Genomic DNA, 27,379 nt, shown 5'->3' with positions numbered 1-27,379 from the left:
CAGAAAGTCACACCACCAACATACTAAACACCAGAGTGAAACCTTACTCAGATAAATGTAAATCATCATATTAATTAGTATGAAGCGTAAGTTAAACATGCTGCAGAGACAAGGAAGCAACGATCAGCTGTAATCACAGGGCAGGAGGGCATGGTGATGGAAGAGGTGCGCCCTCATGTAGTTACAGCCCTTGTAGGGGCCTTTGCTGGATACACCCTGTACAAAAGCGGCCTGAACGGTTGACAAAAGCAAATAGCTTCGGAAATAAATATATTACTCAATCAAACTTAGGAATGCTATTAAATATTAGGGTGACGAGACACCCTGTCACTAACTGAGGATTGCAACCTGTGGCCATTGCATTTAACTAGATCAAAGAAACAACAAAACTTCCTATGACCTACTTTCAATTCCCAATTTGGAGAGTTGTTTGACTATCCTTTGAGAATGTGATAAGCCTCTGTCAAGTGTAATGTGCAAGGTGAGCAATTTATTGCTGCTACTATATTAGATACCTAGTGAAATTCTAATTTCTTAATTCATAATTCCAAACATTTGCAGAATTCAGCTTTTCTTCACTTTTTACTATATACATGTTATTTAGTAAATAAGTAAATTCAGATTTATCAGAACATCTTCAATTTTTTACTATAGTAAAAATTTATGTGGCTAAATTTCTCTTCATTTTATACTTATTTTCTACTTAACCATGCTTAATGATCTATTTTGTAATTTATAATTTTATATACTATTTTTTATAAACAGCATACACTGATATTTAAAAATAGAACTTGAATCAATTCGAATATTAATGCATTTAAGAACACTTAATCATTTCCCAATATATACACATATTGAATCATTATGTTGTACACGTACAACTAATATAATGTTTTATGTCAATTATATCCACTTAAAAATGTTGGACAGGAAAAAAAAATCAACTTAATTAGTAGAATCCAATCAATTCACTGTAAATGATTTATTTGCAAGATCATTTTCAAAAAAAGGACATGTTTATCAAGCTCACTGTAATACAATGTAGTAGTTCTAAAACAAAATTCAGTTTAACTAAATTCAGTGGAACTACCGGATATATATATTGAGACTCTAATGTAAAAGGTCCAGGAAGGGAAATAAAATACATGTGGAATAAGTGCCAGTTTTTAAAAGTAACTCGACGGAAATTTCTAGACAAAGGTTTATATAACTGGTATACAGACACATTTTTAAAATTTAATTTTACTTTTATGATGTATTTAGGGAAAATATCTGGCTCATAAAAATGTTAATTTGAATTATAAATTATGACTGTGTAGCACATTTGTCATATTGTTTTGAACATGAGAGTAATTTTCTAAATGGATTTTTATACATTTTTTATACCAATGACTCAAAAAAATTCATTGGTTAATTTCTTGTTCTAAGATAGGTTTGATTTTAGTTAGAACTAGTTGACTAATATTTTTTAAAGAAAATATTCATTTTGCAGTTGAATGTGGGGAAAAGAGATTCATTTAGGGATTAGTAAATAACTATAATAAAATTGCATTTTTTGGTTTACAATTTGGTTGAATTGATTTGGTAAGTTGATTCAGCCTTTTAATTTTGAAGATTCAATAATTAATATTAAACTATAAAGAAGTATAAAACTAAAATATATTTATGCAAGAGCTTATTAACTTTATGTAAAATATTTCTGAGGTCTGAGTTTAGTATGGAATGAGAGGAAGACATTTTGAAAGCAGATTCTCAGGTGGTTAATTCGTTTAAAGCAGAATTTATGTTGTTCTTAAGAAATACCTGAAAATACCCTTCCCCAGGAGAGCTGGACTGCGGTGTGCTTCCCCATACTGTTTTTTTCGACTTAAAATAATAAGAAAATTTATAAAAACTCACGAAAAATAAAAGATAATGGTTTAAAAGTAAATATATAAAAAACAAAACAAACATTTTTAATATAAAATTGGAATACAACTTTGAAGCTGACTTTTTTACTTCTGGTTTCTGCTATTATCTCCATATGTTCTACACTTAAATACATAAATGGTAAAATACATAAAGTATAAACATTCCACATTTACATTTGTGTATAAGACCTAGTTTAATGTGGATTCGCAATTGAAAGAAAAATTATTCAACAAAACATTTCTACCTAAGACCAAGCAGTTGGGGTCTTTATTCTACACGCAAAATGCTATACCTGGGCAGTGCCCTGCTGTTTGTTAAGGTACAGACGTTTCAACCGTTATAGTCCACACTTTACTTGTAAGCAGGAATCAGCATTTTGAAACTGTCTAGCTATTATAGTTTTGTAATTATCAGCACTGTGTATCTAACCAGGAATGCTTCTCTTACTGTGTCTTGAATATTGAACGTTACTCTGGGCCCAGGAGACGCTGCATCCACACGGATTTCTGGGAGCTCCTCAGGCTCTCCTGCTCGAGAACTGTTAAGTAAAACATAAAGTTATAAAACATTAACCTCTGTTTTAAAACACACACCTGGATTTCATAAAAGTCTGATTAATGACATTATGTTCTATTTCTAAATATTTACCTTACCTAAGGATTCAACTTTTGGTATTGCATTTCTTAACCTTTAGCATCCCATAAAAAAAAAAATTTGTTTTGTTGACACAGATTTTCTAAAACTAAACCATATAAAAAAGAATTTACAATTTTTATGTATAGTGCTCATTTACTAGTAAAATAGTATTTTTCTTCACTGTGTAAAACTTTCCATTCTTTCACATGCTAAATGTGTGTGAACTCATACATTTTCTAAAATGACAAACTGAGAACAGCAGCTATTAATGGGCACATTTTTGCTTCTTTAGATAGTCTGTAAGTTTACACATCCACCTATCTAAAAAGCAATGTATGTCCTTCCTGGAAAGCACATGATGGTTGGGGCACAAATGTGATAGAGGAATTCCTCAAATAAATTTCTTAATTTGACAGTATCCAGTATTAAAGGTATTTGACTATGTCCAGTTGTTATCATAATTTCATAATTCCCTCAATTAGAACACAATAAATAAGCAGTGGACCTTGGCAAAGGAGTCAGAAGTTACTACTTGGTTCATTGGCTGGAATAGACATTACCTTGCCCTTTCCATTCGCTTAAGAGGTGGTCTTCCAGAAGCAGAAACGGTCTTCGATCGGTTGTAACTTGGTTTGTAACCCAAGCCCCACTTATCCTTCAGGGAAGCAGCCTAATGAAATAGGAGAAAAAAAGGGTGACTATCAACTACTACAAACCAGTTAGCTGTCTCCCAGGTTAATGACAAGCAGCTTTAAATGTCACTTAACAATGTGGATGGATCAAATCAGAGCATGAGGCAGCTTCTTTAGTCCTCGTGTCTACTAGGAGAGCTGTAGAGCGGAAATATTAGCCACCAGCTGGCCTGAGAGAAAAAAAAGATTGGGAGCAGGGGTGAGGGGTACAGAAATAGGGTGAGAGGAAAGGAAACAATTAAAAAGGGAAGAAAGAGAAAAGGAAATGAGGATTACAAGAAAAGAGGCAAAGAACACCAGTCATCTCAAGTACCACCCAAGGGCACCTGCTACGGGACTCTCCACACGGCACAAGGAAAGGAAGTGGTGGCTTGAACACTTTCCGGCCTCCAACTCCCTCTTCTCCGAATGAGTAATGGGGGCTAGATAGGAAAAGGATTCCAATGCAGCGATGTGCAATGCAAGAAGACTCATCAGGAAATGAGGGGGAAGCCAAGGGAGACAGATGTCAAGAACACGTTTCATTCATTTCCCCAGTCCTCTCTCCCTAGTTTTATTTTTAACACTCAATTACCAAGTATAAACTACCTTATAAATACTAGGAAAGCACTCATTCAATTATATTCTATGATTATCAGGCACATAGTAGCAGACAGTGTTAAGTATAGGATTGTGCGTTATAGATTATCACTAACCATTCATCATCAGAGGCCAGTGAGGAATAGTTCAAACTGGGTTTTACCTTTAACTTCAATCAGGAATTTAGAGCTGTATTCAGCCTAGGTGGTCTGGGGCTCTGGGGGTGATCAAGGGAAGAAAATTCAAGCTAGTAAACACTGGGTTTTTGTGCCTTTCCTCCTTCCTCTAACCCTGCAGCTCTGATTTAATGTTTGTATACAATGGGGTGCCACCCAAAACCTTATTCTAGTAAAAATAAGAAAGGGGGGGAGGTTCTGCTATTTATTAAAAAATGGTTAAGAACCCATTTATCTTTTTTTAAAATGTAAATTTTCCTCTAACCAGACCACCTTAACCCAAACCAATCTACCTCTACTTGAATAAATTTTAGAATTATTTCCTACTAGATGTGTATAGCATACCTATATATGTATTTCAATTGTTCAGCAATTGAACTAAATCTCAGAAAATGTGGTAGGTAGTGGGGTCAAAGATAAATAAGTTGTTCTTTGAGAGACTCAAACTCTAATAAGGGCAACTACATAAGCAAATGGTAAAATCAGAATAAAGTGCTGAGAGGTAAAGTCAGCTATAGGGAATGGGATGGGGTAGAATGGACATCTCGAAGACTTCACATTTGAGGTAGAGACTAAAGAGAAAGTGTGACTTCATGACAGGCAGACAAAACACGGTGACTAAGGGCACAGATAACAGAGTTCCACTGTGGGGTTTGATTCTTGCTCCGTGGAGACTGCTGGTGTATAACCCTGGCCAAATTACTTGGCCTCTGTCTCGGTTTTCTCATCTTTAAAATGGGGAAGATGATACATAGGGTGGTTGTAAGGATTCAATGGGCTGTTAAACACAAAGTGTTTTAAACAGTGCCTGGTACATAGTAGATGGAAGGCGTACAAACCAGGTGGCATTACCACCAGCAATGGAAAAGAAAGAGAACAACAGAGGTCTCATCAGAAAGTTTCCTTGAGTGGAAAGAAAAAGTCTACTTTTATAAAATTTTTGGTAAATGCTGACTCACTCGCATACTAGATCTCCGTAACTTTTTACGAACATCTCTTCGAATGTCATTCACAGCAACAGATTCTAACTGTTGGTAACGTTGAATTTCTTGGTTTATGGTTCCTTCACTTGCACCTAATTTTCTGGAAGCAAAATAAATATGGCAATTAATGTAAAGAAGTTACAAAGTAAGATTGATTTTTACTTTCTCCTTTTTAATTCTTTCACTTTTCAGAATATCAAAGATTATATATGAACAAACCAAAATCCCCAATGAAGTTAACACTCATACCAGGCAAACTATAACAAAGCTCGCTCCAATGTGTTAGGAAATGGTCTTACTCATTTCTGCGCTGAGAGTCTCTTTGACCATCTTACGAAAGCTGTGGACCCGCTCCGCGGAAGAATGCCTGTATGTAAAATTCTACCTATAGTTTAAGCCTCAAGTAAGATTTTAAGGGAGGAAGTATATATTTGCTTCAAGTGATTTTCCCCCCAAAACAAAACTCAAACTGCAATGTGAGTCAACAGGAAAATGTGAATCACTGTACTGTAATTAACTGACAAGACAAGTTCTTAGGTAATACCTTTCACTGTACAAAATGCACACATTTGTGTGAAGTCTTTGAATGTAAAAAAACACCGGTACAGGTGTACGAAGATTAGAAAAGATGAGGCATGAATATCATTTCTGGGAAAACAAAAATTTCAAAGTTTGAAGAAGAACAGTCTTATAGAGGAAGTATTACTTAGTACCATCCAGCAGGCCACAGACACAGAAAATAAATTACTATCAAGGACTTTACACTCTCAATTCACCCCATACCCACCTCAGTCCTAGAGAAGCGCTAATACAGGCAAAACAAGCATGCACTTTGAGTTCAGACCACACAAGTTCAAATTCTAATTTTTATCTCCCCAGCCTGCTTTTTCAATTATAAAGTTTAGATAATGCCGCCTAACCTCACAGAAAGGCGGTGGAGAGTAAACTGAGATAACATGTCAAATACACAGTAGGTACTTGATAAATGCTCAATTTGTTTCCCCTTTCAAAAATGTGACTTCCTGAAATACCAATGCATATATACATAGACATGTGAAGATACATGTAAGTGTACATGCACATGTAGAGATACATATGATCTGTGATATGAAATCGGCCATAAACTGCTCAGAAATGAGGAGCTGTGATGAGTACCAGACCAAGATTTCAGGCCTAACTTGATCACGAATGGATGCATGACCTCAGGTAACTGCCACACTTCCCTGGCCTTGCTCATCTCATTTATAAACTAAAGAGGTTGTACTGGTCCACACTGAGTCTCCCCACATTTAAAACCCAGTGATTCTATCACTAAGGAGGACGGTATTAAGTGAAAAATCAAGGTACATACTTAAGATCATCTATGACTTTGGCTTGTTCATTCAGCTCTCTGATATCCACTATTCGCTTCACCATTTTTCTTCCCCTCAGATCTCCTGGCTGGCTACAAGATGCTCCTTGTCTTCGATATTCTACGGCTTCCTAAAAAAATCAAAGCACATCTGTCAGTACCAACTTGTGTTCACACAGCAAATCTACACTATCACAAAATTTACACAAATCAAAGAAGCATGCAAGAATCAAAGGCATCTATATTAAGTACAATGATTGGAATTCTCCAGTGATTGGCATCCCTTTGTTTTCATAGGAATCTATTTAGTTACCACCTACATTTCCCCATGAGTGAGCTCTGCACACTTTCAAATGGGCCTGGCCTGACTGTGGGGAGCCCCCCAGCTCTGGCTCACACAGATACTCTGCAGGAACAGAATAGCGCTGGTGTGGGGGCGTCAGGCCTAGCAGGTGGTTTACAAGTCGCTGCCCAAAGGTGAGCTTGTGGCCATCTCCACTTACTGAACTTCCATCTGAACTCTAAACGATAAACAGTAACATCAATTTTTAAAAAAAATGTCTTTCCAAGAACAAAAGTATTTCATGATACAATGGTTAAAAGATAGTTTTAAAATGTTTAGATCAATACTAGAATGAAAGCAGAGAGTAACTTTCTTTTTAACTATCAAATAATTTGATACTATAAAATGCACAGTAGAGATGGAAATACTTATTTTTAAATGTATACATTTTGTGTACATGTATTTTACTTTTGAGTTTCATTTTTTAACATCTTTATTTAGCTATAACTTACATGCCATAAAATTCACCCATTTCAATTGTACAATTCACTGGTGTTTGGTATAATTACAAAGTTATGCAACCAACACCACAATGTGTTTGGAATATTTTCACTACCCACCACTGGAACCTCACAACCATCAGCAGTCTCTCCTGGTCCCCTCCCAAGCCCTCTGAGGCTCCCAGCCTGAAGAAACCACTGATCTACATTCTGACCCTATGGATCTGCTGTACTTTTAATGTCAGTATGTCACCTGTCAGTTAAGGCACAAGTTGGTTGACAAGCATTATTATGGAACAAGGAACTCAATTAAAAGACATTATTATGACATTAAAAATATTATAAAATGTACACACAGGATTCACCAGTCCCCTCCTTCCTGTACAATTAGCAATATAACAAATATCCTGTCTCAGGGAAGAGCCAGTTGGGAAATGTCCCACAGTGAGTGTACGTACAGTGTGGATAGTGGGAGACATAGTGTCCACTTCATCCTCGTCGGACAGGTCACCGATGTTCATGGAGTTCAGATCAGCCATGTCGTCTATGACCTCCTCCCCAGTCAGTGTGGTCAGGGTGTTGCCCAGAGCGTTCAGCCTTTTGCCGATGTTCGGGTCCATGTGCACATCAATGCCACACATTTTCCACAGCACGTTCAGTGTCCAGGTCCCTGCACTACTGCTCTCTGTGGGAATAAAGAAGTGACATTTCTGGTCAGTCTTGAGTGTAGATATTTAAATGATTCTATATTTCAAGGATAAAGTGGATGACAGCCTGTGGAAAACCAATGTTCGTCAGAACATGGCCCATGGCACTGAGTTCCTGGCCGTCCAGTATGCACGTGTCTCCTTGGTGCAGCACCCACTCCTGGGGACTGTGGATCCCCCCTCACCACAGTCCCTTCACACAATAGAGAAGTGCCATGGCCCTCCCTCACTAGCCAGAATTAGATAATTAGTCCAGGTGAGGGTCAGTGTTAGAAAATCAAGAACCATTCCCTGGACTGGGAGATGGATCCTTCTCTGGTGATGAGGGCCCCAGCTCCTGAGCTGCTGGCAGCCTCTCTTCCTACCACATGTCAGGAGGGTCCTCAGAGGGAAAACAAAGCACCCAAGGAGAAGATGAGAGCTGGAGTCCTGCTCACATGGATCTTGTTCCGTAGTTCCCAGGGGCCCACAACTGACCTGGCTCCTCCTCTTCTCCCAGACAGCCAGTCCCAAGTTTAACTGTGGTCTGCAAATATCCTTCTAATGGCAATGCCATAAAATTCACCCATTTCAACCAACTTTTGGTTAAGTTAGTCTGGGTAGCTTGTTCACACTTACAAAAAACACTCCCAACAAAGACTTTGGTGTGACCTTTCTCTCCACATGTATGTTCACCTCAGTCACCACCTTTCCTTCTAACTTTACTCTGGAAATGTCCTGACCTTTTCAGTCCTGTCAGTGAGGCCCATCGCATTGCTGCTCTCTGGGACAATTACTCAGCATGAGCATAAGGCTAGGCTTGGGGAGGACAAGAGGAAGAGTAAGGAGGGAAAGAAATCTACTGACCTCAATCTGCTCCCACCCCTCTCAACATTTAAGAGCCCTTCAACAGATATCTCCCTCTAGCTTACCTTAATTTTATACCAAGCAAAATAATAAAAATTTACCGATGCTTTCCATCTTAGTCAAGATAGTTTATTCCTTCTGTAGTTACCTCCTACCTGGTTTTCTCCTCCCTCTTTCTTGGAAGTGTCCCTTTGACACTGTCACCATCTGCTTTCTTGCCCAAAAAGATTTAGTGGCTTTCCCGCTGTCCACCAAATCAAGTTTGAAGTCCTGATTCTGGGATTTAAGATTTTCCCCATCGTATTTTCACACTTTGTTCTACCAATTTGGACAAGTCTAACTAGACAGTGTTTTGCCATCATGACTGATATGACATTCTCTGTCTGAATTTTCTATGACCTGCACCTCCAAGTTTTTCCTTAAGAAACGATTTTATCCATCTTTCAAGTTCTGTCTAAATGCTTGTTCTTCCATGAAGCTTTCTCTGATCCTAGTAGCCTTCCAAATTTAAAATTGTTAAATAAAAATATACTAATAATTGTTACAAATGCTTTTAAAATTTTGGGACTACCAGAATAAGTTTCATTAAAAGATCCTCTCACTATTAATATAAAGGCTGAAAATACTTATTATATATAAAGGCAGGATTTCCCCTGACACATGTAGTGAAAGTAATACCAAATGTGAACCTACCAGCGGCTGCCTGGCCTGTAGTCCGGGAACATACTTCATAGGTGCCATCGGGAACCACACCTGCAGAAACAGCACCCCAAAATGGTTTGCAGTGAAATTATGCTTGTGATCAAGCATTGGTAATTTTTCACCCAAAGAGTATAACCTACATATGAACAGGATCTCCGGCTTCTCTAGGTTTCAGTTTCTAATCTGTAGAGCAAAAAGGCTACCTCAGATGATGGGTAGTATCTATGTCTCAAAGTATCTTATTCTATAATTTTAAGAATTTAGCTGCAGTTTTATCTTCACCTTCTGTGTATGATTTCCTTATCTGTATGAAAACACCTGGCTGACTCTGAAGCTCCAGTTTCTCAGTGCTGTGACAATCTGTGCCATCAGGAGTGATTGGCACTTTAAGAATACAAATGGTTATTTGGCCGGTTTGGCTCAGTGGTTAGAGCGCAGGCTTGAGGACTGAAGGGTCCCAGGTTCAATTCCGGCCAAGGGCACACATCTCGGTTGCAGGCTCCATCTTTGCCCTGGTCAGGGTACATACGGGGGGCAACCAATCAATGTGTCTCTCTCACATCGATGTTTCTCTCTCTCTCCCCCTTCCACTCTCTCTGAAAAGCAATGGAAAAAATATCCTCAAGTGAAGATAAAAAAAAAAAAAAGAATGCAAATGGTTTAAAAATGACAACTAAGAAATGCCACTTTAGGTCACAGGAATGATTTAGTAGCCTGTCTTTTCCTTTGACAGTAGGAGGAAAAAAAATGGCTGCCATGATGTCAAACTCATAAGGTCATAGACAGATCCCAGAACATATCTGACTTGAACTCTGAAATGTTTACTACGCTTAGCTTTAACTGATAATATCAACTTCAAAAACGAGGTTAACTAAATTAACAATTTTAAATAGTGAAGGACATACCATCCATGAAACAACTTTTAAATAAAGTCTAGAGACAGAATCAAAATCCTTTTTCAGTAATCCTTAATGGAAACCAATTTCACTCTAAACCTGACAGTATATACATACATCTTAAATGAAAATTTCTTTTTAAGATTCACTCTGTATCTTATTATTTTTCTTTTTTAAATATATCTTTATTGATTTCAGAGAGAGGAAAGGAGGGGGAGAGAGAGAGATAGAAACATCAATGATGAGAGAGTCATTGATCAGCTGCAGCCCGCAACCCGGGCATGTGCCCTGACGGGGAATCGAACCCCGATCTCCTGGATCCCAGGTCGACGCTCAACCACTGAGCCACGCCCGGCCAGGCTCACTCTGTATTTTAAAGTGGTATTCACATGTTACCCAAATCTGAGTTGTAGAAAAACTACAACTTACTTTGGGAGAAAGGGTCTATTTGTTAAGTGATAATCTCTATTAATGCAGTTTTTACTTTGAAGATAGTGACAATGACTTTAAAATCTAAATTATATTTTTGAACCATATGGTACATGTGCCTCACATCCAATTATAAAACAAGAAAGAATTAGATCTTGTTTTGGGGTAAAAGATCACCCAATTCACCTTTATAGTCAAGGTCCTAATTCAGAGCAAGAGAACCCTAGATTACCTTTCTAATCTAAGAATGCCAGAATGAAAAGAAAACCCTTTAAAATTTGACTAACATAACTGAGGCCTTTCAGAAGAACTAGTAAGTAAAAAAAAAAAAAAAAAAGGCAGAGCAATATACAGATCTTGTAACTTAGAAGAAACCCACACCCGAAACCTGTATGTTCATATTAACCATTGTCACCCCAATAAATTTAATTAAAAATAAAAAAGATGTTTTAAATTTTGGAATTTCCATTTCCAAGAAATGTTAGAGAATCTTTAAAATTAAGTTTTAAAAAGTGATTATATAAATTCATAGAATACAGAGCTGTGAGGAATTAATAAGGAATATTAAGATGTATAGGAGCAGATCCGAATCCTGAAAGTGAGGAGCAAGAAACCAATGAGGCCCTTCCCTAGGGTACCCGTGGTCTCTGCCTCAGAGACAGAGTGCCAAATTGGATCAACCACTATTCTGAATCCAGAATGACAATTTCAAGCTCTCATGACTGAATGCCACCCAGGTGTTAACAGAGAGCTTGGAGCCTTTCAAACTTCACAGTTTATGTAATTTTTCTAAGTTCATGTTAATGAAAAGAGTCTAACCTTTACTATCTACCTACATGGTCCTTTGAACTCTTCCTACTAAAAATTAGATTGGCCATTCTAATTTTACTGCATTTCGAATAAAAACATTATCACCGAGAGAGGAAATATGACTGGGCCATCTTTTTTCCAGGGCAGAATTTTTAAATGATCTAAAAAAAGAAATCCTAAGGCATACTCCTACTGTTCTTATTTCTCTGCTTTATACTCAACTCCTTTTAAAAAAAAAATATTACATGGCCCAGCCAATATAGCTAAGTGGTTGAGCATTGACCCATGAACCAAGAGGTCACCAGTTCAATTCCTGGTGGGGGGCATATGCCCAGGTTGCAGGCTCAATCCCCAGTAGGGGGCATGCAGGAGGCAGCCGATTGATGATGTTTCTCTCTCACTGATGTTTCTATCTCTCTATCCCTCTCCTTTCTCTCTCTCTAAAAATCAATAAAAACATATTTTTTTAAAAATTACATGTTAGTCTTATGTAAGTATACTTACTATTAGTAAAAACTACAAAGTCATAAACTAAGAAAACCCAGAACTAGAAAGTTTTTTTTCCATTTCAGAGGGGAAAAATTTCATAAACAATGGCATATCACCTTCTGAAAAGTAATCAAGCATTAATTTTGGCTTAGAAGATTGGCTGATAAATTCTAGTTCACAACCTTTCATTCTTCAAATATAATTTTTCTTCATTATTCAGATTAATGATGCTTTATTAACAGTTACAATATTTAAAATATTAAAAGGATAATATTAATCCCTACACCTTCAAAATAGTGTATACACATAGCTTTAGTTATTCCCAACCTTCAGTGTTATGCAATCAAAGGAATCACACAATTCATACTCTATATCCCACAAATCTGGACATGTGGACTTACTCATGTCAACATTAATCAAGGTGGGCTTCTTGCTTCTGGTTACTGCAACTGTGCTATGTTACATGATGAACTGGATTTTACATGTTCTTTCAAGATCCTCACAGAACAAAGATGCTTTATCTGGTCATATGTGAGTCAATTATAGAAAAAATCAAGCACTGAGCAAACCTCCAAATGCTATACTATCAACAAGAATGGCTACCAGGTTGCTTACCAATACTGCTGAAAGCTGCAGTTTCTCACAAAAATGTTCTGATATTTTTTAAATAGAAATAGCCCTCACTTCACAAAGTCCAATAATATTCTTATATATGAGCATCCTTTACTTTTACAAGAGATAGGTTGTTTTTGTTCTTTTTTAATTTTTAGAAACTCTGAAGTTCATACAGAAAGTAAAAGACACTTACAGGCATTCATCACTAGATCCCCACGGATTTCTGGCTTCCAGTCATCCCATGACGTCTCAAAGCCATCAGCAAAACGAATGCAGAAGTTTTTGAAGTGCCCTTTACTAACCAGAGACTCGGAAGAGCAAGCAGTGATGAGAGTGCTTTCAATGGTCAGTACCAAGGCAGAGCCTGTGTCCAGGTCTCCACTATGATTGGACTGCAAAATACATTAAAGAGGAAACAAGGCAAAAAGTGACAACTTTTAAATTTGGAAATTCTCATAGGATACATGGGAACAAAAATTCATAAAGGGGCAAACTCAGAAAGCTTCATTGAAAAGTAGCTTAGAAAGATGCCCACTTTAAAAACTGGATTACTCAAGTGAAAAGCATTTCCATGTGCTTTTTGTTTTAAACTAAACTTGCAAAAGGCTAATTATCTGCTTTTCTATCTCAAGCTTCTGTTTTTGTGTGGGGAGGGAGAGTTTGTTCTTTGAATTCTGACCACCGCCCTTGGTGTGCGCGGCCCTTCTGAGTCCGTCCATCTTGCCATTGAAAGTTACCATTCAACTCCCAAGACACAGACATAGCACACGGTGCCAATCGTCAACCCAGAATTTACTAAAAGATAAATTCATTCAACAGCTGCTTACAGGTTATTTAAGGTAAATTAAAGCAGTAAAATATAGGCTTCTGTACTTATTTAATTGCAACTTCTTGGTCTGTCAGGGTTTCATAGCCTTTTCTCTCTCACACACGAGCATGCAGATGTGTGCTCCTGAGAATTGGTCCCAAATTATGAAGAGAAAAATCTTGCTGCGTATTGGTCAAGGTTGAAATTAAGAGTTATCATATGGGTGTCGATCTCATCACTATTCTGAGGCACAGCAGAGAAGTCTCATGAGATTCGCCTTTAATACGTTGTAAATGAACGAATAACGGTTGAAGGAGTTCAATCTTACTTGCTGTTACTAAACTCAAGTTGTCAGCGGCCCTCCTAAGAAATTTACTGTGATACTCTGTATACCTAGGAATGGTTAATAGAGTTGCTTGGCTCTTAGTGTTGAACGAGGACTTGAGTTCCATACCTGTGCAGTACTTGTGATAGGCAGACAAATCCCCAGATCATTCACAGTGAGCTGCAGGAAGAGCGTCCCAAAGGCCTGGGCGGAGGTTTGCTGGATTCCGGGGAGCATATCTACTACTTCCTTTGTAGCCATGTGAATGTCCTTATGTAAAGCCATTCGCTGTTCGTTCCAGTTGTCATAGGCAGCCTTATAGTTCAGCCAAAATAGCACAGCTTTTGATGATTAAGGCAGGGCAGAAAGAAAATTTTAAAAAATAAATCAAAACTGTAAAGCTATATGACAAGTAAAACTCAATAGCTGCAAAATCCCACTGATTAATAAAAATCACTCCCAGAAAATGGTAGCATTAGAATTGGAAAGAATCTAAAAGGATATGGTCAACTTAACAAATGACCAAAGGAAGCAGAAAGCAGACAATTTCAAAATGGCAGAAGGAGGAAGACAAGCCAGGTCCATTCATTCATTCAACAAACTGTAAAATGCCTCTTATGTGACAGGCACTGGGATGGAACAACAAATGAAAGATATGGTCCCTGACCCTGCAGAGCTTACTGCTACTAATGTTAAAAATTCCTGGAGGAGAGGTACAGAATACTAGGAGTATACATTGAAAAGATGGGCTGCCCCGCTGGGCGTGGCTCTGAGGTTGAGCATCAACCTATGATCCAGGAGATAGCAGTTGGATTCCCGGTCAGGGCACGTGCCCGGGTTGTGAACTTGAACCCTAGCAGGGGACGTGCAGGAGGCAGCCGATCAATGATTCTCTCATGGACATTTCTCTCTCCCTCTCCCTTCCTCTCTCTGAAATCAATAAAGACATATTTTTTTAAAAAACAGAAAAGATGGACTTTAGAGAAGAAGTCAAAGACATTTAAGTGTGTAACAAGAATGAATTCTCAGGAAAACCTTTATTGAATGCAGTGTGTGGAAGGAGCCTAAAGAGGAGATGAAGAAGGCAGAGGAGAAGGAAAAGCAAGTATCTGTCAGGGACACATGGAGCAGTAAGTACTTTAAGGAGTTGTTGAAAGCTGACGAGAGGTAAGATGAGAAATGAAAAAAGCAGGCACTGGATCTAGCAAAATAAAATGTTATCCATAACACTGCCAAAAGGACAGTTTTACAGCCAACTGATCTTATCACCAGTCCACATCTACCACCAATTTTAATCTTAAATGGCTTCCTAAATGGTTCTTACTTTCAAAACACAATTCCAACATATTTACCCAATATGCATTACTTAGACCCTCTCTATCTGCTCAGCCTCTTTCCCACTACTTTTTTTTTGAAAGCTGCTGCTGTATTTTCTTAGACCTCTGTGCTCATATACCTTCATTCATGTTCTCTCTCGTTTGACAAATATTTATTTAGTTCCTGCTATACATGCCAGGAACTGTTCTAGACCATTGGATGCAAAGGCAAATAAGACAAGCTTTTGTTTCCTTATCTCCCTGGTGAACTCCTAACTCCAAGTTGAATCTGAAGAGCTGGTGTCTCCTGTAAGCAGCACAGGTGAGGGTAGAGACTCCCTGAGACCCTAGAACACGGATCTCTAACTCGGCTCTGAGTCCACTTAGCTCCTCCCACAGGGCTAAGACCTCCTGGAGGGCAGGGTACTGTGTTTTCAGATTCCACTTCTAGACAGTACACAATAAACATTTAGAGGATAAGCAAATAAAGACAATACCAACAAACGGGTACATTAGTTACCCAAACCAAAAAATTTGGCATTACAATCCATGTAGAAAGCAAGTAACTTTAACAAGTAAAATGACTTTAAAAATTGAAGGGAATAAGCAAGACACTCTTGGGATGCTCCCATTTCACTTACACTGGTGAGCTAGTGATTTTTATCTGGCATCACTACACAGTTCTAAATCCAACAAGACAGTCTTGCCTGACTCACCTCTGTCAAAGGCCACCGGCTGCGCATACACGATAGGTCTATTCAAAGTAATAAGCACAGCCTCCCTATCTGAAGAACCACTTATTTCTTCTCGGAGAGCATTTCTTAATCCAATTCTGGTTTTAAAATAGGCAACTTGATGAAAATCAGAACCAGCTTCCTCATAAACCTAAATTAAAAGTTCAATAAAATCAAATAATGAAAAATCTTTTAATAAAAGAAACTAAAAGTTTTAATACCATTAATGGTATTGTGCACCAAAACAACTATAGTATATTTTTCTCAATTTCATGCACCAATGATATATACTTTATGCTTTATACCATAAACACCTGAAATCAACATACAATATGAATAGGTATTTCAGAACTAAATGGAAAGTCAAACATCAAGTTCATACAAAATCTAGGATGAGGTCCATATTCTGTACAGCAATGTATTAAATGTTTCATGATAATTAGATCCTCCTTCTTCTCTAAATGTTTTTATTTGAACAAATTAACTGTTTTTCTATAGCTGACAAGAAATGTTTGTTCATTTATTCCTGACATATTCTTTAATATAGGCACTCAATTTTAAAAGTGTAGCTGGTAGTCATTTAATAGGTTCTTCAAATCGCAGAAAGGAAACGGTTAAAATCTACCTGATTTTTAGCAAAATAAAAATTTTTAAAAAAACCTATGAGTTGTGAATATTAATTATCATAAAATACAGTCTGATATACTGCTATGTGTACATATATGTGTTTTAAACTTTTACGTTTAGCATTATGGTATGTAAAACTTGCCAATATTATAGCGCAGCTGAGAAACTTAGTAACATTTAAGAATTCATCAATATAAGCACAAAGCATTGAAATAAAAACAATGTTTAACAAAATAAAGAGGATTTATAAGCATATTTATGAAAATACTGGATTAAGTTTCATGTGATTGCCTTTGTACTAAACTATAACAATATACCACCAAAATACTCAATGAAACACTCAAGTAAAATTGTAAAGGCCTTCATAAATAAATTTTCATTAGAATTTACAATCAGAAATTTTAGCAACTTAAAAGATTTTCATAAATATAGAGATACTTCAAGTAGTTGAAATTGATGTGCAAAATTTAAAAGCCACAGTTCTAATGTCAACACATTCTGCACTCACCTGATGTTTGACAATTTGTCCTAATGCCAGATTCAAATCCACTTGGCATTTACCAAACAGTTTCAGGTAGCTGCTGCTTCCTGGCAAGGCTTTGGTTTGAAGTCGATTTGAAAGTTCCAGTTCAATCAACCCAGTTTCAAATCTCACAGCTCTCATTGATGGAGTTGTAGCTGTGACTTGAATACCCTAGCAGATTAAATGTAAGGAAAAAGGGACTCTTAATCAACAATGTCCACCCCCTACAATGAAACCTTTCAATATATGATAAATAAAATGGAATGTTTTGTAACACATACATGATGTCTAATTAACTGATAAAACTGCCAACATTCTTTAATTTCTCATTAGTAGGGACTTCTTTAGCTATTAAATTTCATTTCAGTATTTTGTATTTAAAGTCTAGACCATTCATGGGTTAAATACATTACAATTAAATAACTGGTAAAAAGAATTTTTATTTTTAAGAACATTAATGTCTTAAATATTGTAAATATGAAGGTTTCTATTAAGGTATTACTGTTAATTGGACAAGTGTACAAAATATTTCTTGCAGGTTGACCTAAACATTCTGCATGGAAGGGCACCCAAGGTTCTTTAAAATGCAGAAATATATGCATACTGAAAAATGCAAATAGAAAAAGGTCCTAGAGGATAGTCAAACAATTGTAAAGCTTTTTCTTTAGCGGATATACTTCGTTTCTATTCTCTACCTGGCATATTTATGTCTCATATAAATTTTCTACAACAAACAGGCATTAGTTAATTAGAAAAATCCTTTTAAGAGTAGCATTATTATTGCTATGTCACCTTAAACTGCAAGTTGAGAGAATAGAGTAGAATCTTAGGCTTCTCTCCATCTGCTGTCCCATCATGTTCATTCCAGAGAGGAATTGGCTGCTCCCCACCTAAAAGAAGTTAAGTAATTGAGAGTTTGGGGTAATTTCTTTAAAAGGAAAATTTCTATTTTGTGCATTTAAAAAAACACCATAAAGCAGTTATTTTCTTTTCGCTGATCATTAACTCAATCTTTTTAGCAGGTTACATTCACTGAGGCAGATGTATATAAGACAGATATAATGCTGCATCCACAGATACTTCTTAAAACATTTTATAAGGAATAAATTAAAACATTATCTACATAATTAAACCAAATGTGATTGATTATACATGCCAGAAAATGTATTTGAGGCAAAAAAGTAAACTGGAATAATTTCTTCAATCAAAAATATGAACTTTGTTATTTATATTTAGATGTGCAAAAGAAAAAGAAAGAAAAAATAAAGGTGGAGAAATTAAAAATAAGGTAACACACATTAATAAAGAGTGTGACAGCAAAGAGTGTTGTGTAGTTTTTTTAATGGGGGCAGGGGATTTTGAGGGTTAAGTTCCTATTAACAGAACATTTCTTGCCCTGGCAACGTGGCACTCCTCTGAGTTCTAATGCTCTAAATAATGTTCTAATGTTTCTATATCTACTTCTCTTTCCTTTTATGAACTTCTCTGCATGCTTATTTTTCCAATATCCTATCTTAAAATGATCCACCTTTTTATTTGCATGTTGAGTTCATAATCAACTCAGGGAGCATACGGGTGGGATGAAGTTTTTTCCTATTAGGGACCACAGATGCATCAAAAGAGCCAAGAAGCAAACAGATAAAAGAGCAGGTTTTGTTTGCTTGAGATAGAAATGTAATCTTTTATGGGCTTTCAAAAAAGCTGTAAAAAAGAACTCTTTGGGGTTTTTTTACAATTTTTTAATTGATTTTTTTAGAGAGAGAGGAAGGGAGGGAGAGAGAGAAAGAGAGAGAGAAACATCGAAACATCAATCAGCTGCCTCCTGCACGACCCTACTGGGGATCAAGCCGGCAACCGGTCATGTGCCCTGACAGGGAATCGAACCGGCAATCTTTCAGTGTATGGGATGACACCCAACTGGGCCACACTGGCCAGGGCAAAATTCATGTTTTGCTTTTTTTTAAAAAAAGAAATCTTGCACTTGTAACAACATGGATGGACCTTGAGGGTATTACACTAAGTGAAATAAGTTAAACAGAGAAAGATAAATACTGTATGATCTCACTTAGATATGGAATCTAAAAAACAAAACTCACAAATATAGGAAACAGATTGGTGGTAGTTAGAGGGGAAGGGAGTGGAGAGGTTGGGCAAAATGAGTAAAGGGGGCAAAAGGTACAAACTTCCAGATATAAAATAACTAAATCCTGGGGATGTAATGTACAGCATGGTAACTATAGTCAATAATATTGTACTGCATATTTGAAAGTTTCTGAGAGCAAATCTTAAAAGTTCTCATCACAAGAAAAAAAATTATAACTTTGTTGGCGATGGATGATAACTAGATTAATTATGGTGATCACTTCACAGTGTATACCAATATCAAATTATTATGTTATACTCTTAAAACTAATATAGTATGCCAATTTTACCTCAAAAAAAGTCTATTCATAAAAATTCTACTTGTTTTATGTTGATCTATCACTACCTTGAATATCTTTTATCTGGTGTCAGAAAAAATTTCTTAAAATTTAAAACCAGACGCTCCACCTCTTACAAAATACAGTAATCATTTTAGTTTATAGAAATATTGGAAACACTATTATATTAGTCACATGAACTCCACAGGTTTTTACTCATTATGAATTAAATTTATAGATGTGATTTAACTATTATTTTGACATGGTTATATTCATACTGAAAATATTCAGTCTCAAGAGCTGTTATACAGAGTCAACTTGTTTTCTACCCTAATCCTCTTAATACTTCATCTTGTGAATTAAAAGTCAATTAAACATTTTTAAAATCAAGCATGTATTTTGTGTTATAATGTAAAACTGTGATTAAGAAGCTCAATTGTAATCTACTCTTGAGGGATGGCAAAAATGTAAGGGTTACTATAAACAATTAACCCTGTAGCCAGCATATAGTCACCAGTGGGTATAGATTAAGGTGGCAATCTTATTATTGATCTAAATTTTGTTCCTAAATGAATAAGACTGGTTTGGTCAATAGACATACACGAAGTTCTCTCTCTCGCTTGCTCACTTTCACTCGCTCAGAAGGTAAGCATAAAGGAGCTTTGTGAAGTTTATAAATCATGAATGTATGTATTACACATGACAAGAGTAATTAGCAAAAGAATCTGTAGGTGGAAAAGCCAGAAAAGGCACCCCTTGTTTGCAGGGAGTCACTAAACAATTACCTCCAAATGACAGGCTCAATGTTCATACCACAGACCCACAGGCCACGCAGCCAATGAGAACAAAACCTGGTGCTACACGCTCTGTACTATAAAATGCCATAAATCTGCTCACCAGAGACTTTTTGTATTACTTCATTAACTTCCTTCATGAATACTTTCTGAACAAACACCAAGTGGTTTAGAAGATCAGTTGTGAGATTATGTTCAAAAGAACCAACCTGCCAAACAAAATTACAGCATTAGGCTGACATTACTGACTGATTTAGTTTTAAATACATCTTTTGCTCACATAAGTAATCCCAAACTCTGTGGAAAAGTATCTATGTACTATTTGAAATCAACACTCTAGAGAAGGGTTAAAAATATTCAGATTCTCCAATATTTTACTGGTCTATTACAGGCCATTCTCAATTAAAAAAAAAATAACAGTAGCCAGTAAGGTATAAGAAATCATTTGAAAATGAGTGGAAGTATACTTTATTATATAATCTGCTAATTTCAAAATTTAAATTTTATCTAGAGTAATATTTATTTTCAACACCAGTTGTATTGTTAGAACCATAAATAAATGTTGTTATAATAAAATCAACCATGAAAATACTGCAGAGATGAATGTGAAACCCAATGTAAGAAATAATGAATTCCAAGATAATAAAAAAACATGCTTCAGTAAACCTATAAGGAGAGAAGCACACACACACGTGCACATGCACACACATACACATACCAGACTTGGTATAGAATTCTGTAGGAATAAATGATTTAATAACTTGCCTTAAAAGTTTGGATCACTACATATTTTGGTACACCTACAGCTTGAAGGCCTCTATTACAAAGAGTAAGAAAATTAAAAAGTAAACTTACTTCTGCCACACAGCGTAGGTAATTTCCCTGTAAATAGTACCCTTGTTTAGAAGGCAATTCGTCTATACTCCACACCTGATCTGAATAACTATCATGCTCTTCCATGATGTATTTCCCAGACATAGTAACAGGAGGCAAGTTAAGACTGGCAGAAGGAGGAATGGTTGACATATCTGTGGCAGAAACTTTTGAAGTAAACCTCAATCTGTGATTTGGCAGCTCAAATGTAAACCTGGTCTGTGCACCTGTAAGAAAAAAGAAAAGTTATTGCTTGAATAGATGAACTTCAAAGAAAATGTACAGAAAAAAGAAAATTCCAAGTTAAAAAAATGTATTAGGATTCCATGTAAATAGAGTTCAAAACAGGCAAGAGCAAACAAACTAAGTCATTTATGAGTATATACAAAGTGCAGTAAAACTATAAAGAAAAGCAAAGAAATTAGGACATGACATACATGACGGTGGTTCTCCCCCTAAAAGCCATGGGAATATTATCTGGTAGTGGTAATATTCCTCGAAAAGACTTCAAAGTACTGGTATTTTCTAATTCTTAGGTTTGTAACAGATCGATGAGATCACAGTTCTTTATTATTGTTTAAACTGTGTGTATATAATTTATACTTGTATATGTGATGAATTTCAGGACAAAACTATAACAGCAAAACATTTTGGACAGGATATACGAGGGCCATGAACCTTACAGAAGCAGCTGTTTTGAAGAAGTCAAATTACCTCTAATTTGAGCAAAAGGCGCCCAATTGAGAACATAAGCCATATTATTCAGGCAACAGGAAGCTGACAGATGGAGAAACGTATTCAACCTAAGTTTACCTGGAGAAATGGCCTCCACAGTCCAACAAGTTTAAAGAGTTCAGATTAAAGTAGGGTCCATGCTGGTCATTAAGGGAGGTGACTGATAGTATTTACTTGACTGAGGAATATTATTAATGAAATTTAAAATTGTTCTGGTTAAAATTAGTTAAATTTTCATATATCTATAAAACCAAATTTACCTCTTCATCAAATTATTGCTAATGATGCAACCAATACTACTTTCTGGGCAGAACGTGGAAGCAGACGCTACCTGTCATCCCGTGGCTCCGCATCCTGCCCATCTTGTACTCAGCCCGCAGGGAGGGCAGCAGCGCGGCTCCGATGGCGATGCCATCCAACATGGTGCTGAACTTCAGGACGAGGGGCTTCTTTTCCAAGCCTTCCGGCAGCTGAGGAAATTCATTTGTTTCAATAGGAGTCTGATTAACACTGGTTGGCGTTTTTTCAGAAGGTAGGGGGGTTGCAATATCTTCTTTTACAGGCTGTGGGCTACAGAGCAAAAAATAATTTTAAAAGACACAGAATGACTACCATTTTATTATATAAAATTACTGGAGTTCTCAATAAAAATAGCAAAAACATACTGTAAACAGATGTTTTATTTCTAATTCCAGATCATATTAAGACTTCCTAGAAACAGCCATTGAAAATGATGACCCAGAGAAGCAAAAAGAATAACAATATAAACTGGAACGCTGGAATGCCAAGGCCACTGATACCATCAATGTGAAACTAACTGGACGTTAGACTCAGGTCTGTCTGCTTCCAAATTCCGTGACTTCAGCATTGCACACTCTACTGTTGCTTGTAAGACTATTACTACTGTGACCATTACTACTACTGTCACTATTAATAACAATAACACCAACAGCCACAATAATTGCTTACATGTGCCAACTCAGTGCTTGGTGTGTTTTATATCACTTATTCACTTATCTCACTCACAAAGCCCTTTGAGTAGACACTATTATCTCCACTTTATAAAGGAGGAAGCATAGCCAGAAAGTGGTGAAACCAGGATTTGAACTCATTCAGTCTGACTCCAGAGTCTGATTTTTGAACTATTACACTATGAGGGCAATACATTATAATAAGGAAAAATTCCTTAGAGTATTTTAAACTAAGGCTCATGTACACATTCTGGATTCCATATTCCACTGACAGGAGAAGCATTCAAATTATTACTACTTAGGCACCTTCATACATGAATTAATATTATATCAGAATTAAAGATCTAGATAGAACAATTAGAAAAATCATTGCTTTTGGACACCATCAAAAGACACACTAATGTTTTTTTACCTTAGAGGATAGGAAAAAGGAAACATATTAGAACACTTTTTTATCTTTTACTTATCATATTTTTATTAGTTATTCATTAGTTATAGCTTTGGAGAACAGCAATGAAGCTCAGCAATGCAGACCTATGAACAAGGGTTCCAGACACAGGGAATAAAGGTTAAAGTGCCAAGGTCAAAATTACTGCCTTTTAAAACATTTATGTGGCATGATCATATTCTGCCTTGAACCACGTGCAATCACTTCATAGAAAAGACAGCACAAAACCATGAATGGGACATAAATGGCCACTGAAATTTTTGAAACCTATGTAATCATAAATTTCAATGAGTTAAGAGTAAAGGGGGATTGATACAGTTCTAGAATTTGTCAGTTTGCTCCTTATTAGTACCTCTTATGCTGCCCACACATCTCTAAGGCCTCTTAAGCTGTATTGATGCAACATGGAACACTGACAACGGCACTTGTGACACACGGTATGATATCCAGGACTACCCACTATCACGTTTGGCTACTTTCCACCTGCCCCAGTGTCCATCATGGTCAATGATCAGACGAAGCCCTCTGTCTTCCTCCACACTGTTGTTCACACAGCAAAGAATGACCTGAAGTATTATAGAGGATGGCAGAACGCGACAGAATAACTTACACTGTAGAAGGTTGTCTGATGAGGTCTGAGATCTGCTTTGACAGCTGGTGAGAACTCCGAACCATCATGCTGTGTAAGGTGGCAGGGTGCTGGGGAATGTTGATGCTGATAGCTCCCACTTTGAACACGGCGGCATTGTTTGTCTTCAACCCCCTCTGGGCACTGTAGAGAGCCTGGGACTTGGCGATACTGCATTTCACTACGGTTCTAGCAACAAGGAAGGAGGACTATTAAAATATAGCCAAGTAAAGAGAAATTTTGAGAAGTATTTCTGAGAGCAAGGCAAATGCTTTTATTTATTGAACTAAATAAACTTAAGATTTTTCATGTGTTTAAAACATACACTGAAGAAATAAGTATTTTAAAAACACTGAAATACATTTATTTTACAATGTTTGCTGGACATACCAAATATTCTATTTTAATAAGGACTTCATGGAAGAACATACGTCTGTGATCACATATAAGTAAAAGGCATAAACACTGACACATTACATACATGCAACACACAAAATTCCATTTTCTTTTTTTTCTCCATTTAGAACTCCACATTTCTCCTCCAACTTATTTTAGGGATCTGTACAACCACTAAGAAAGCATAGAGACTGAATATGGAAAGATAAAAATACAATGTACTTCTTAAAATGCAATCAAAGAAATTAATCTAATAATCATCTAATATATTAAAATATACTAAGAGAAATTACCAGGAAGGAAGAAATTAATTTGGATTTTCTATTTGCAGTGAGTGACACAGATATGACAGAAGTCTAATTCATAACAAGTAACTAGTACTTAGTTAAAAACTGCCACGCTTTACTGATACCGACATAAAGCAGAGGTATTCTCTCTCTTGATCTCGTTCTCTCTTCCCATGGCTAGAACAGTGCCCTGAACATGAGAAGCACTCATTGAATCTTTTGAAATGAATGAGCAGAAGGAAGTACAGCAGAAAAATGGCTCTCAACACAGCAACTGTGGAATTACACAGATGTGATAGGTCACACGTGCAGAAGTGACGACAAACCAGTCTTTGACATACAATGGAAAGGTTCCTGCCAACAAATTGCACCAGGAAAGACCCAGAGAGTAAAAAGATAGTTTCTAGCATAAATAGTATCTTTCAAATGAGCAAAGGATTCTTGAAAATAAATAGATTTAGCAAAATACTCAGTGATAAAAGGGAAACAATAAATCTTCTTTAGCTACTATGACTATTAAAGTGGAATTAGCTTTTTTCAATACCTATTAAGATGACACTTATATGGAAGAATGAGTTCTAGAAAACAATCATTTCTCTAATTTAATATTAGTGCATTCATTCTTTTTTAATACTTCTATTTGGGTGATAAAGTGATATAAATCTCATTAATCTCAACAAAGGGCTGGTAACTGATTTTTGTCTGTTATCAATATGCAATGAAACAAATCTCACGAAGTATGAAAACCTTATCAGCATGGAACTTAATATACAGATTCAAATATTTATTCAGCATATTCAAATTTTACAGAAAATGTCAAAAAAACCAACCACTGCTAAGTAACACATTAATTTGTCACAGTGGTAAGACTCATGTGATGAATAATTTTAAATATAGCACTCAGTATAGCTCACTACCACAAAATATCAGATATACATAAGTCAAAATTAAGGCACTCAAAATATAGAAGCACATATAGTAAAAAGCGATATATAAAATGTCTGATTAGCAGTAAACACTCCTCATCTTAAAAACAAAATCATAAGGTTAAGATGTGTAGATATTTTCAATATTAGTTTTAATAATTATTTTTGCAATTAGTGAAAAATCTTTTGCACAGTGAAACACTTTAGCTTCTACTATCCTGTCAAACATTAACAAGGATATGTGATAATAAAAACTTTGACAGTAACATGTCTAAAAAAGCAGAAGCAACACACAACTACAGTGCTACAATCTTTCAACAACAAAACAAAAAGGTAGCCCTTACCTGTGTGTTCCCTGAATAGCAGTAAGCTTTAATCTAGAAAAGGGTCTATGTAAAAACTACAAAATAATAACTACATACATTCACAGCCATGCAGGTAATATTATCTTTAAAACTATTCACTACTATGTTAATCACAAAGCCCATGAAAAAAAATAATATGACATACAGAAACTCTTGTTTGGCTGTGCTTGTAGGAGATGTAGGAAAATCCTCCAGTCTACAGATGAAGATTCAAGAGAAAGCAGGAAACAAAAAGGAAGCAGATAAGCATTCGTGAATAAATCAGTTACAACATGACCGATCATCTGGAAAGCTTTTCTTATTTTCCACTTTTGCAATTTTCCTTCAAAGAACCTTTTAAACTACTTTCTTAGTTCTGTTTCCTTTTCATTGAAATTGGAAATAAAAAGCCAAAGAGTAAGTCCAGAAACACTTAACACTGCTAGAATCTGGCAGTGAGTAATAACTTTTTATTTTTCAAATATAAAAGTTAAGGGATCTTTCCTATTTGTTTGTTTTCTCTAAGGGAAAAAAATCAACTATCTAATACTAAATATGCTTTTAGAGACTATTTATGATTCTCTGAAAAGCTAACAGAAAATGAAGACAAGAGGTCCAATAAAACACACAGGACATGTAAAGAAAACTGGTTTACTTTCTGAACGGGTTAGGTGAGCATGGTACTTTAAATTTCCTCAACAGGGAATCTGGAGCCAGAGGTCTGTGAGGACTGTCTGCAGAAGTAGCACGGCGAGGTGCCAGGAGACCTCTTTTCCTTCTTACTGTACAATGTGAAGCATTTTAGGCAAACACTTTGATCTTTCTGAATTTCAATGTATTGTTCTATAAAATGGGGATAAAACCACCCCAGATCACAGAATTGTGAAATAATCTCTGTGAGGCTCCTGGTCCATAATAGGTAATTCTTAAGATTATAGTTGTTACATAATAGACCATCTGCCACAGTGAATGATCAGGAAAGGTCATCTCTCCCAAATACTGGATTTCTGGATCTTTCTTAAGAACTCTTAAGAAATACAAACTAGACCATTCAGGCAGCTAATATAAAATATGTTCTCTTTGGTTCTAAGGTTTCAGGTCCAAGCTCCCCAGCAAGACTTACACATCCATTTCCGGAAATACTCCTCAGACAGCTATCACATTACCCATGTTTAAAATATTATGAATAGACCTGTAACTAGTCAATCTAGACTAATATTTAATTTTTATAATGCTAAACCAGATCCTCTATTTAGTCAGTATTTGGCATGATAAACGCTTTCTAGTACCATAATAGGACAACAATAACTAGTTGTAACCTTAAGAGCAAATTCTCAAAATCTTACCTAAACACATTTTGTAATTATAACATAAAACTGCTCCACTGAAATAAAGTTAGGAGTGAAGGTCCATAATGTGCCAAGTTGTATGAACCAAGTCAGTGGTTTAATGTATTAATAACAGCTGAGTGATCTGAATATCATGTGTAAAGGTAACAATTATGAGAACAATTCTCACAGATCCAAGAACAGGACTTATAAGAAAAAGGACAGAGTCAAAAGAACAGCAATACGGGACATCACAGTCCTATCAGACGCTCGTCTACGCCATTAGAACAA

General features: G+C 36.2%; 1 protein-coding gene across 4 annotated transcripts in view; it reads right to left on the bottom strand.

The window, feature by feature from the left end:
- Positions 1–27,379, bottom strand: part of BLTP1 (bridge-like lipid transfer protein family member 1) — a 134,888-nt gene that overhangs the window by 25,260 nt on the left and 82,249 nt on the right. For 2 of the 4 annotated variants that reach the window (XM_016203311.2, XM_016203312.2), the window contains exons 50-66: positions 25,927–25,977; positions 23,790–23,996; positions 22,092–22,330; positions 21,008–21,252; positions 20,256–20,361; positions 17,731–17,828; positions 16,924–17,109; positions 15,771–15,939; positions 13,868–14,079; positions 12,799–12,997; positions 9,358–9,417; positions 7,570–7,796; positions 6,329–6,459; positions 4,954–5,077; positions 3,108–3,217; positions 2,359–2,449; positions 1,804–1,866 (exon numbers count right to left, since the gene is read on the bottom strand). In XM_016203311.2, coding sequence (XP_016058797.2) covers positions 1,804–1,866; positions 2,359–2,449; positions 3,108–3,217; positions 4,954–5,077; positions 6,329–6,459; positions 7,570–7,796; positions 9,358–9,417; positions 12,799–12,997; positions 13,868–14,079; positions 15,771–15,939; positions 16,924–17,109; positions 17,731–17,828; positions 20,256–20,361; positions 21,008–21,252; positions 22,092–22,330; positions 23,790–23,996; positions 25,927–25,977 — 2,518 coding nt within the window. Of the gene's footprint in view, positions 1–1,803; positions 1,867–2,358; positions 2,450–3,107; positions 3,218–4,953; positions 5,078–6,328; positions 6,460–6,648; positions 6,850–7,569; positions 7,797–9,357; positions 9,418–12,798; positions 12,998–13,867; positions 14,080–15,770; positions 15,940–16,923; positions 17,110–17,730; positions 17,829–20,255; positions 20,362–21,007; positions 21,253–22,091; positions 22,331–23,789; positions 23,997–25,926; positions 25,978–27,379 lie in introns of all 4 variants that reach the window. The other 2 variants (XM_087816473.1, XM_016203313.2) reach the window with 2 other exon arrangements.

Source organism: Miniopterus natalensis, chromosome 4 (assembly GCF_054644295.1).
Source record: "Miniopterus natalensis isolate mMinNat1 chromosome 4, mMinNat1.hap1, whole genome shotgun sequence".
Taxonomy (NCBI): Eukaryota; Metazoa; Chordata; class Mammalia; order Chiroptera; family Miniopteridae; genus Miniopterus; species Miniopterus natalensis.
The sequence above is the reverse complement of the archived record's forward strand: the minus strand, read 5'-3'. Positions and strand labels throughout refer to the sequence as shown.